General features: G+C 25.2%; 2 protein-coding genes across 3 annotated transcripts; one reads left to right on the forward strand and one right to left on the reverse strand.

The window, feature by feature from the left end:
• Positions 1-12: 12 nt before the first annotated feature.
• On the reverse strand, positions 13-5,519 carry LOC122504375 (suppressor of cytokine signaling 7). 2 transcript variants are annotated; one of them, XM_043615463.1, is made up of 6 exons: positions 5,231-5,519; positions 4,072-4,673; positions 3,541-3,848; positions 3,117-3,356; positions 1,116-1,382; positions 13-866 (listed from the first exon to the last, which is right to left on the reverse strand). In XM_043615463.1, the coding sequence occupies exons 2-6, from the start codon at positions 4,535-4,537 to the stop codon at positions 576-578; spliced, it is 1,572 nt and encodes a 523-aa protein (XP_043471398.1). In that variant the 5' UTR covers positions 4,538-4,673; positions 5,231-5,519; the 3' UTR covers positions 13-575. The 2 variants fall into 2 exon arrangements, with proteins under 2 accessions (XP_043471398.1, XP_043471397.1); XM_043615462.1 differs by having other exon boundaries at positions 3,541-3,854.
• Positions 5,520-5,792: 273 nt separating this feature from the next.
• On the forward strand, positions 5,793-12,214 carry LOC122504377 (FAS-associated factor 1). Its single transcript, XM_043615466.1, has 12 exons — positions 5,793-5,994; positions 6,372-6,440; positions 6,506-6,794; positions 6,886-7,063; positions 7,197-7,473; positions 8,426-8,567; positions 8,680-8,825; positions 9,042-9,196; positions 9,270-9,465; positions 9,576-9,679; positions 11,723-12,029; positions 12,110-12,214. Exons 1-12 carry the CDS (start codon positions 5,956-5,958, stop codon positions 12,188-12,190), a joined length of 1,983 nt encoding a protein of 660 aa, XP_043471401.1. The 5' UTR covers positions 5,793-5,955; the 3' UTR covers positions 12,191-12,214.
• Positions 12,215-12,460: the final 246 nt, after the last annotated feature.

The following is a 12,460-nucleotide window of genomic DNA, read 5'->3' on the forward strand; positions in this document are numbered from 1 at the left end:
ATATTAAATCTCAATAGTTATTAATTATTAATACCCATATTAATTATTAACATTAATTATTAATATTAATTATCAACTTATATTGATTATTAACATTAATTAGAATCATTTCTTTTTAGTATCATTGCAACAAAAGAAAAGTAAATCAAAGAATTATTTTCATTTAAGAAGTGTTATCTTTGTACTTCAGATGTCAATTTTTCGTAATCATCTGACACTTCAATATTTATCAAATCCTACTATCGAATGCCCAAGTTATTCAAAGAAATACGTGTAGAAAAATTGATTGATTATAGAAAAACAAAAATTGACAATTAACAAAGTCGATTTAGGAAAGCGACAAACTCAATATAGATATTAAACTGATTTTTTTTTTTTTAAAAGAAGATAAAAATGGAATAATTAATTAAATGTTAGTGTTAACACTGTAAATTTGAAAGTAATTTCCGGAATTATTTTCTTTTCCTCTGAGTATTTCGACGTATGTAAATAATACATAATAATAATAATAATAATAATAAAAGAAAAAAAAGGAATTTTGCGAAAAACAAATGAATGGATAAACGAGACAACGCTCATGTAAGTGGAATATATGATATGGATTTTCCATCAGACTGAACGTCATTTTCAATATCTAGCCTTCTAATTCGTACTCGCTGTTTATAATGATATTCTTTAAGATAACTTTTAAGTGTCTTTGGTAATTGCAACTTGTTTATACCGTCGTAGGTCGTTCGTGTTGTAATAACAGCACGACACAAATGTTGCAACGGAAATGCAAAATTTCGATGTAATGGAATTGTTAACATTGGTTCGAAAAACATACAGCACGATGGATCCTTATAATGCTCAATCAAACCACAAACCTGTCAAAAAGCAAAAATTAATATATTTTTCTAATTTTTAAAATAATAAAAACAACAAAAATAAAATAGAATTAAATGTGAATAATAATGAGAATAAAGAGTCTGATATAAATTACTATGATAAAATAATACCAAAATAAAAATACAATGTTTAATAATAAGTAATAATAAAATAAATAATGAATAATACATGATAAATTATAAAAGATTAATGATATAGAAAAAAATATGTTGCTTTAAATAACTTACCGTTTTTGATGCATAGACCCCAGGATCGTGTGAATCAAAGCTGAATTTATGATTCCATTGTTCAATTCTCGCATGAAGAGATCGACCGTATTTTCGAAAACTTACGGAGAATAAAAATTCCTCCTGAGCTGAATCTCGTAATAAAAATGTTCCCTCTTGCTTGCCCTCCAATAAACGTTCGGCTTCATACCGATCCATTTTTCCCCAATAGAAAGAACAAGCGGTGATTGACCGCAAGTCTGGCACCAGACAATGCACATAATCAACCTGTTAAAAACAAAAACAACCCTGTTAATAGTAATCAGAAAGCGAGTAAAAATAAATAAAAAAAGAACAAGTACAAATAAAAAAAGAAAAATAGAAGTAAAAAAGAAGTAAAGAAAAAAATACAAATAAACAGGTAAAAAAAAAAGAAAAAAATCTAAATTAATTCCGAGAATTTTAACCAAATTTTTGAAAATAATTGAATTCTTATCAAGAAATTTTCTTAAAATTGTATTGAAAACAATTCAATTCCATTAAGGAAATTTGATTAAAAATAATTGAATTCTTGTCAACAATTTTATTCAATTTCTTTAAAGTTTAAACTAATTCAATTGTTTCGAAGAAAATTAAAATTTTTTAGAAAAATTTTGTTAAGATTATATTGAAAGTAATTGAATTCTCGCAAAGAATTTAAAAAAATTTTATTAAATAATGGAATACTTTGGAGAAATTTAATTAATATGATATTAAAAATAATTGATTTTTTTTCAAGTTTTATTAAAAATGTTTAAAATAATAAAATTCAGTTAAGAAATTTTATTGTAAATAATTAAATTACTCAAAAAAAATTTTATAACCAATAAAAATAATTTAGTTCTTGCTACGAATTTTACTCAAATTTTTAAAAATAATTGAATTGCTTCGAAACATTTCATTAAAACTTCTGAAAATAATTAAATTGTTTCAAGAAATATTATTAAAAATGTATTAAAATAATTAAAACATAATAAAAAAAATGATTAGTTATGAAAATATTTGAATTATTTCCAAAATATATTCAAAATAATTGAATTTATGCAACGAATTATATTATTTATGAAAATAATTAAATTTTTGCCTTGAATTTTATTACATATTTATGAAAATAATTGAATTCTTGACAAGAACTTTAAAAATAGTTCAATTGTTTCGTAGACAATTAAAATTCTTTCTAGGAATTTATTAAAAATTGCATTGAAAATAATTGAATTTTTGTAAAGAATCGTATCAAAATTTTTAAAAATCATTGAATTCTTCCAAAGAATTTTATTAATCTTTTTAAAAATAGTTGAATTCCATTGAGTAATTTTAATTGAAAATAATTGTATTCTTGTCAAGAATTTTATTTAAATTTTTTAAAAATAGTTCAATTATTTGGTAGACAATTAAAATTCTTTCCAGGCATTTATTAAAAATTGCACTGAAAATAATGGAATTCTTGTAAAAAATTGTATTAAAAAGTTTTAAAAATAATTGAATTTTTCCAGAGAATTTTATTAATCTTTTAAAAAATAATTGAATTCCAACGAGTAATTTTATTGAAAATAATTGTATTTTTGTCAAGAATTTTATCAAATTTTTTGGAAACAGGTCAATTGTTTCGAAGAAAATAAAAAAATTTTCGAGAAATTTGGTTGAAGTTGCATTGAAAATAATTGAATTCTTATAAAGAATTGTATTAAATTTTTTAAAAATCATTGAATTCTTCCGACGAATTTTATAAAACTTTAAAAAAATAATAAAATTTTTTGTAGGAATTCTATTGAAATTGTGTTTAAATTAATTAAATGTCAATAAAGAATTATATTATTTATGTAAAGAATTGAATTCCTTTATTAATATTTTAGAAAATAATAAATAATTCTTAATTAGTTAAGAAGGGATTTTTAAAAATTTTAAATCTGTAACCATTCAAAAATTAATTACAAAATTGAACATTTGCTAGTAGAAATAATAAACAAAAATTCAAGTACATACCTGTGTATGAATTGGTCTTTCAATATTAGGAATTAGACTAAAATCTATTTGCGATAAGGCAGTAAGAGCAGCGGCGTGAATTCCTGCGTGTGCTTGAAAAAGAGCTGCCAAACTATCGACTGTAATGCCATTCGGATGCACTTGAATTCCCGATGGATAACTGGGCCTATAACCCGGCGGTGGTTCGACTCCTTCCTCCATTTCACGTGCTCTTTGCAGTCTCGCCCTTTCATCGCAATCCTTAAACAAGAGTTGTAAACAATTATTATACGTATATTAATTATAATTTATTACACATTTCTATTTCTTTTCCCTATTAAATTTATTCTCCCTTCTATTTCTTCTTCTAATTTCTAATAATCATAATTTGTATACAAATAGAAAGAAAAAACTGTATAAAAATAAAAAAGCATTTTTTTCTCACCTCCATAGGAAATTCTTCAGGATTGAATCGCGATAAATCGATAACAGGACTAGGTGGAAGTGGACCAAGAACTGGACTCTGTGGTGCTGATATATTTAATACATTACTGGCGCCCATTGTATGCTCCTCGGTACGACGATATCCTGTACATATACATTCAGAACTGTTGCCACCTTGTCCTGGAATATCCGTGTTCTTCGATACTTTATTCTTCGCACAATTAAATTTCAATACCCAATTACTTCGTTTCTTCTTCGACGATAATACATGATTACATACTGGATTTTGGTCCTTATTTCGTTGCTTACCTACAACTGAAGAGAATGATTTTTTTCGCAAACTTTACACTTTTTTCACATTATTTTCATAATTATTCTCTTTCTCAAAATTATTATCAAAATAGAATTAAATAATATTTTTGTGGAGGAATAAGAGAAAAAATGTTTTATAGATTTAAGAATTAGATAAAATCTAAAATATATATATATATATATTCGAGAAATGAATAATTAAAAAAGATGAGAAATCAACCTTTTCTTTTTCCAAATGAAAGTGTTTTCGATGATCGTCTAAAACTAGGATTCACGGGACTATCTTCGGAACTACTGCTAGTATAGCTGCTACTGGAATTATTAACACATAATTCCTGTTGCTTCAATGATGATTCAACAGCATTTACGACAATATTTCCATTATTACAATTTTGCTTTATATCTTGAGTATCAATTGGTTGACTGTATATTGATTCAAATCGTGAATTATGATTATCAACATCAAGATTCAATTGTTCATTATCAAGATTATCATCGGATTTATTTGAAATAATATTTGAATTCGGAACATTTCCATTGTTCTCATTTTTTTGTGTATTCTCAGAATCCTCTTGATCCAACATGTCAAATGATAATTGATGAAGTGATTCGTTATAAACTTGTAATGACTGTTTCTCGCCTTCCATTCTAAAGAATTCTCTGAGACTAGCAAAGTGCTGTCCCATTCTTAGTTAAATCGACAGACATTTTATTGTCGACAATTCAATGGTTCTAGATTTATAATATTATTACTATTATTATTATACTGTAATTCTAGAATTAGGATATTTTCATTTCTTCTATATTCTCACAAAAATCCATCTGTAAATTAAAGTTTATTTATTTTTATTTATTTATTTTTTTTTTGGCAGAACAATAGGTGCAAATTTAGAATCATCAAGAAATCTAAAAATAGTCAAGAATAAAGAAAATGCAATAAAACTGGTTGTTTCAACGAAATGCAAAGCATGCAGAGTTATGAATGAGTAATAGGCACTTGAATTGTAGAAAAAAAACGCAATAATGGAAAATGCAAGGTTTTCAATGCCAAGATACGCGAGAGGCATTACTTTCACACGTGGGCGTGACGGTTCAGGACTTCATTGACAAAAGTAATCACAAAAATGCAAATTCACTTTTATGAACTTGAAGAAACTTGAAACAACAAAAACATCACTAAACAAAACTTTAAACTCCATTTGATATTATTATAAGCACAAAAAACAATATATAACATTACATCATTATGTTTATTTTGTTCGTCACCGTTATAGATGAGAATGCTTTTGTTAACAATGCTATCTTTGAGTTCATTGATACGCAACCAGTTTTAAGTATATACGTCCAAAGCACGTCTAGACAGGTCTTGACAAGATTACCTTTTATTTTAGCAAAACGCACACAGCCGTGACAAGTAAACTTCTTTACTTCTTTATATCATAAACATGGAGTCCTTGAGTTTGGAAGAGAAATAATTTGCGTTGTATTATCAAATCACTTGCAAAATGAAAACTTTCACATACTTAAAGAATAACACTCAGAAAATAATATTCGAAATATTCATTAATTTATGAATAATCATTTTTGCAGTAGCAATTATTAAAGTATTATTAAAACCATGGAAGTAGAAAGTGACAAGCTGTCAAGTGACAAGACCATTTGACAAGTGAAGATAAGAGCATGGAATGTTTATAACATTGATAGGAATGTTTAACAAAAAAAAATAACCTCTCTACTTGAAATTGTAGCCAATCAGAGATCTTCTTGTCAATTGTACTAGAATTCATTGGTCGAATTCAAATTGTCCAATTTCCTATCCGCCAATGATTATTCGAATTTCAAATTTTTATCAAATGTCTTATCAATCTCATGAAATAACACCCAAAGGAATTAAAAATACAATAGTTTCACTCTATTTGAACAAAATATTCATTGAAATTTGTCCTCAAAAACATGTCCAAAATGGCTTTGTGCATCTCTGGTGTAATTCTCAGTTTATAAGCATTTTGTTTTAAGAAGAATTAACTTGATTCTAATATCTAGAAAATTTCACTAATTTTTACCTATTTGTTTTTGTGTTTTCACTAATTATATTATAAAAATTATGGAAGTTAACAAAGAAGTGATTTTAGCGGATTTTCAGGCAAGTTGTTTATTGTAAACACAAGTCTTACATACGTTAATATTCATAGTCATTTTGTAAAATTAGGTTATGGAGAATTGAACACAATGACATTTACAATAATGAACATTTAGTCATATTCGATTATTTTTAATTAAGAGAAAATACTCATTATCTATCGAATTATATCTTCAATTTTATTAAACACAATTGTTTATCTCTAAATTAACAAAAATTGATAAATAATTTTTTTTTCTGACAGGAAGACAAAATTGAGAATATGAATAAAAATTAAGAAAGAATAAGAAATATTTTCGATGTTTGAAATTTCATGATCGAAATTTGTTTTGTAAAATTTCTGATATTATTTATTAAACAAAATTTACTTATTTTTCTAGGCTTGCACAGACATTGAAGATGTCGCAGAAGCTATTTTATATTTAGAAGGCACAAATTGGGATTTACTGGTAAGAAACATAGAGATAAATTTTTTGTTTTGTTATTTTAACAAACTTTTTTTTTTTTAAACTAGGCGGCGATAAACCGAGTTATGCCAATAAATACACAACAACTGCCTTCAGAAACAAGTAACGATGTCGTTATGATAGAAGAAGTTCACAGGCCGACTCGAAATAATGAATCAATTGATATTACAACTGTCCCAAAATCATCAAATAACAGATCAGTTAGTATGGAGATTGATGAAATTCTCCCCGGCACGAGTAGATCAAAACCAAACCCACCATCAAGAGTGCTTACATTCCACATTTCTCTCGAAAAAACTATTCACACAATCAGTTGTCCTGAGTCCAACACTCTGGGTAATTATTAATTAATTAATTCAATAGAAAAACTTTTCATTTAATTTAAATTTTCTTTAATTTTAACATTTCTTCGTTTTCTACTTAATAGGAGATTTGAAACGCGTAATATGGGAGAAAACAAGTATTGGTCCTTGTCAGCAAGTATTGCATGGCTGGCATAAAGAACCGCCTCGAGATACGACAATTTTTCAAACATTAAATTTACCACGAGAGAATAATTTACAATTGACTCAAGTTATCGATCTAGGAGAATCGCACGCAGAGCCGTAAGATATTTATTATTTACTATTTTTTTTTTGGGTCAAGAATGAAATTATTTTTTAAATTTGGAAAATAATTTTCTACAAAATTGTAAATTGTAAATTTCTAAAAATTGTAATTAAAATTATCTAATTTCAGAATTAATCTAAGTGATCGTTTGACTCGAACGTATACACTAAACATAAGAAATGAAATGAATAATAAATTATATAAATTGAAATTCCCGGGAATGCACACAATTTCCGAAATAAAGAGAGATATTTATTCCTTAACGGATGTGCATGTCAGAAATCAAGTTTGGAAAGGATGGCCAGATTCTGTAACAAGTGATGATATAACACTGGGACAAAGTGGCATTTCCTATCCTGAACATAATCTCTCTGTTAACAAATTGCCAAATACGGAGAACAAAAAGGTACGTAATTAAATTTTATCTTTTCGTGTTGTTAAATTTATTTTACGTTAAAATTTCTTACACTCTATGTATTAAATACACTCTGTGCATCAAATACTTTTTCCCTTTAAATATCAACTTCAATTTTTGAATAATTTCAAATTCAAATTTTTTAAAAATTCACTTACAAAACTAATTAATTATTGCTATTTAATATTTTCAAAAATTGTAACAAAATTTCTCACGCGAATTTATTAATTTTAATAAGTAATAAAATTGTTGTCAGGAATTTAATTATTCTCAGTATAATTTTGATAAAATTTACAGAAAGAATTCAATTGTTTTAAAAATTCTAATAAAATTCTTCGTAAGAATTTAATTTATTTTTAATACAAATTTCATTAAAATTCTTGAAAAAATTCAATTATTTTCAAAAAAAAAAAACAAATTCGTAGAAATTCAATGATTTTCAATACAATTACAATATTATTCATCGCCAGAATTCAATTATTTTTATAAACATTAAAATTCTTTGCAGGAATTCAATTATTTTCAAAAATTTCAATAAAATTTTTCGACACAATTCAATTACTTTGAAAAGTTTTATTAAACTCCAAAATGATTCAATTATTTTCAATACAATTGTAATATTATTAGAATTTTAATTCCTGTGAAAAAAATAAATAACAATTTTTTAAAAATATCAATTTTACAAAAATGATTGAATTTTCGAATAATTAAATTTCAAAATTCGAAAAAGAATGAGGTTTTTGAAAAATTGGAATTAAATTTTGCTACTTTTTCTAATTAATTAACGAGTGCGAAGCTAGAAATACACTTAATTTTTTTTAGTTTATTCAATTAAGAAAAATGTCAATTTTTTTATTCACTATTGAAAAAAGTCCTAATAGGTATCCTTATATTATATTATTTATTTATAAATTTTTAATTTTTTGTAACATGACAATTTCAGGAAGTTGTGGATTTGGCAGACACTGACAGTTCAGTAGGCGAAGTTGAATCTGTCGAAGATTTCGAAGATATCCCAGAATCGTGCAACGTTGAGGATGACATTTTTATAGATAATATACAATCAACAAGAATTCAATACCTCAGTGAGTTAATTTGAAATTTAATTTCTTCATTTTTGTCTAATGTATTTTAGTATAGTATCTATAATTTATTGTCAATTGATTTAAAAAATTTCGCTTCATATTTGTTTTACAGTGCCTAGTAACGTGGAGGACGAAACTGTTGGAACACTACATTTTGCTGAAGAATTTGAAAAAAGATACGGCCCTAATCATCCACAATTTTACACTGGAACTTTGGAAGAAGCTATACAAGAGGCTTGCGGGAAACCTCCAAAGGACGTTAGTAATCTTAAAAAATATTTAAAAACTATTTAAATAATTACATTCTGTTCTTTTCTATTTACTTAAAAAACTATTTAAATTACAGTCTATTCTCTTACTTTGAATAAGAGTTTACTTTTAAACGTTAAATATATTTTACTCTTTAAAAATAAATATACTTTACTATTAGAAATAGAAGACAAAAAATAGTAACAAAGAAAATTTCACTTTCAGAGAAAATTGTTGGCTGTTTATTTGCATCATGACAATAGTGTATTGGCGCACGTTTTTTGCACTCAATTATTAGGATTTGAAACTGTTTTACAGCATTTATCTACAAATTTTGTAATATGGGGCTGGGATTTTACACACGAATCAAATAAATTGAAGTAAGTGTGAAGAAATTTCTCTTCTTTTTTAAAAATATTTTCAGTATTATTTATTTTCTTTTCTTTCCTTCAGATTTTGGACATCAATTAATCAGGCTTTGGGTCCAACTGCAGCGAGAACTGTGAGAAACATTGATGTTGACACAATGCCAGTTTTAATGATTATTATGCGTACGAGATCTAATACAGAAATATTTAGAATAGTTTTTGGCAACGTGGGAGTCAGCGAACTCCTCACGAATCTAATTCATGCTGTAGATATATTTCAGGTCTGTAACTAAATGAATTTCCTTCTATTAAGTAAAATAATTTTACTTGATTTCATTTTATAATTTTTAAAATAAATATTACTAAATTTTGTTTTTTTGTTCCTCTTCAGGAACACCGTCAAGCTGATATTGAATTTGAAGAAGAGCGACAATCGAGAGAGAGGGTTAAACAAGAACAAGATCGAGCCTATCAAGAGAGTTTAGCTGCTGATAGGTATTAGAATTTAAAAATAATTCAATTACACAGATAGCTTTTTAAATCAGGGTTGCCGCAAAAATTTGATTTTGTTTTTCCCTGACTTTCCCCTGATTTACAGATAAAATTTTAACTTTTTGCCTGACCCTAAAGAATATTCTGATTCACTCTAAAAATTATTAGATACTCAAAAAAATGTTCTATTACATTTATTTACAAATTTCTTCTAAAGTAAAATTATTCCCAAATACCAATAACTTCTTTTTTAAATAAATATTTAATTATTATTATTTTTACATAGGAATTATGATTTTCAAAAATTTCAAATTCAAACATTTTGAAATTTAATAACTGATAAAAATATTATTGTAAAACATGAAGAAATTGATCACTCCGAGTCTTCGACTCGGAGTAATCGATTTCTTCATATTTTGTAATAATTAAAGATGACCGAGTGATAAAATCATTATTTTATATTATAATATAAGAATATTGTTAATTTTAACTCCTTCAAAATTATTCTCATCATTTCAATTAAATTTTCTACAATTTTTAAATAAAATTTTTCTTTAAATCAATTATTTTTATAAATTTTTAATAAAGTTCTGTTGATAATTTTCAAATTCATTTCTTTACAATTCAATTTTACGAAATTTCAATTTATCGGAAATTCTTCAATTAAAAATACATTTGAAAATAAAAACTTGAAATAATTTTTAAATATTTCGATTAAGCTTTTTGAAAAAAATTAGTTCCATATAGCATTTTTAATTAAATGTATGAAAAATTCAAATTTTCAAAGATTTTAATTTGAAACTTTTACAAAATTCAATAATTATTTCTAAAAAAAATTGCAATTATTAGTAACTTCTCTTAAATTCAATTATTATCTAAAACTTTTACTAAAATTAATTATTAAATCAATTTTTTATTAGAAAATTCTACGAGAATTCAATTATTTAAATAAAATCAGATAATTTATTAAATAATTGAATATTCCTTAAAGTTGGAATCTTAAACTAATTTTAATAATTTTAATAATTTTAATAACATTTTTAAGAATAATTACATTTTTCGAGGAATTCGATTAAAATTTTATTAAAAAGTAATTGAAATTCTGCCAAAATTGCTTTTAAATAATTGAATTCTTTTAGGAAATTTGATTAAAATAATGGATATAGAAATTATTGAATTAAGAAAATTTTTTAAAAATAATTGTTGCAATGAATTTTATTAAAATTTTTGAAAATAATTGAATTTTATTACTTTTGAAAATAATTGAATTCTTGTGATGAACGTTGCTATTTATGTAAATAATTGACTTTCTCCGAATGGTTTTATTATTTATGAAAATAATTAAATCTCTGAAAAGAATTTAAAAATTTTATTAAAATAGTAGAATATTGAAAATCATTGAATTAAGAAAAGTTTTTAAAATTAATTGAATTTTGCAATGAATTTTATTAAAATTCCTGAAAATAATTGAATTTTGTCGAAAAATTTTGCTATTCATTTATAAAGATAATTGAAATGTTGACGACAATTTTTTAAAGATTTTTTCGAAAGTAATTGAATTTCTGCGAAGAATTTTTTTAATTTTAAAAATATTTGAATTCTTGTGATGAATATTGTTATTTATGAAAATAATTTAATTTTATAATGAATTTTATTTAAAGTCCTGAATAGAATTGAAGTTTGTCGAAGAAGTTTGATATTTATAAAGATAATTGAAATGCTGACGAAAACGTTTTTAAAATTTCGGAAAATAATTGAATTTCTGGAAAGAATTTTAATATTTATTAAGATTGCGTTAAAATAAATTATTGTGAGAGATAGAAAAAATTTCAGGATTTTTTTAGAATTCGTGGTAATTTCATAATTTCTGAGTCAGACGCAAAAATTCAGAATTTTGTTGTAAATTCTAAACATTTAATTTTTTCCAGTACTTTTAATAAAATTCCCTGACTTTTCCCTGATTTTCCTGACCTATGGCTACCCTGTAAATTTAATAAAATAGTAAATAATTTTTTATTGTTTTAAATTGAAAAACATTTATTTCAGAGCTAAAGAAGAAGCAAAACAAATGCAGGAACAAATCCAGAAGCAGAAGAAGGAGCAAGCCGAAAGTGAAAGGCTCGCGGAAGAAGCGAGAAAAGAAGCGCACAGACAATCGGTTATATCAAGTTTGCCTCCAGAGCCTCAACCTGGCGATAAAGTGTTGAAAGTTAGAATAAGAGTTCCAGCTGGAGAAGTTCTGGAACGCAGGTTTCAACCTGATACACCACTACAAATTCTACTTAACTATTTAACTGTCGAAGGTTATCCCACCGAAGAATACAAAGTTCTTTGCACCTGGCCCCGAAGGGATGTAAGTATTCATAATAATAATTTCTAAATTAATTTAAATAATATATCTAAATTACTAAAGTAATTAATTTTTATTTTCAGTTAACATCGATCGATACAAAGCTCACACTCGCTGATTTAAATTTTTGTTCTCAAGAGACCGTCGTTTTAGAAATGCGGTAAAAAAATTTTTAATTAAATTGAAAACAAAACAAAAAAAGGCATAAAAAACCTAAGCGTTGTGATTCGTAAAAGTTTTTATTTATTTAAATAATAATTTTCAAAATAGTAAATGAAAAACCTATCAATTACGATTTGCCCAATTCAGCAATAAAAAAAAAATTTGTACGCTCTTTCTCTTTTCATACTCGTACAACAAAAAATGTAGTTCACTTTTGTAAAAAAAAAACAGAAAAAAGAAAAATTCGATATAATTTATATCCACGTGATAAA

This window comes from Leptopilina heterotoma, unplaced genomic scaffold (genome assembly GCF_015476425.1).
Source record: "Leptopilina heterotoma isolate Lh14 unplaced genomic scaffold, ASM1547642v1 Lhet_294, whole genome shotgun sequence".
NCBI lineage: Eukaryota > Metazoa > Arthropoda > Insecta > Hymenoptera > Figitidae > Leptopilina > Leptopilina heterotoma.

Coding starts and splice junctions, on each gene's coding strand:
- LOC122504375 (XM_043615462.1), bottom strand. CDS start 4,537: ATGGGACAGCACTTTGCTAGTCTCAGAGAATTCTTTAGAATGGAAGGC. Junction 3,855..4,071: donor TTCATTTGGAAAAAGAAAAG/GTTGATTTCTCA, acceptor CATTCTCTTCAG/TTGTAGGTAAGCAACGAAAT. Junction 867..1,115: donor GGGTCTATGCATCAAAAACG/GTAAGTTATTTA, acceptor GCTTTTTGACAG/GTTTGTGGTTTGATTGAGCA.
- LOC122504377 (XM_043615466.1), top strand. CDS start 5,956: ATGGAAGTTAACAAAGAAGTGATTTTAGCGGATTTTCAG. Junction 6,795..6,885: donor TCCTGAGTCCAACACTCTGG/GTAATTATTAAT, acceptor TCTACTTAATAG/GAGATTTGAAACGCGTAATA. Junction 9,466..9,575: donor ATGCTGTAGATATATTTCAG/GTCTGTAACTAA, acceptor GTTCCTCTTCAG/GAACACCGTCAAGCTGATAT.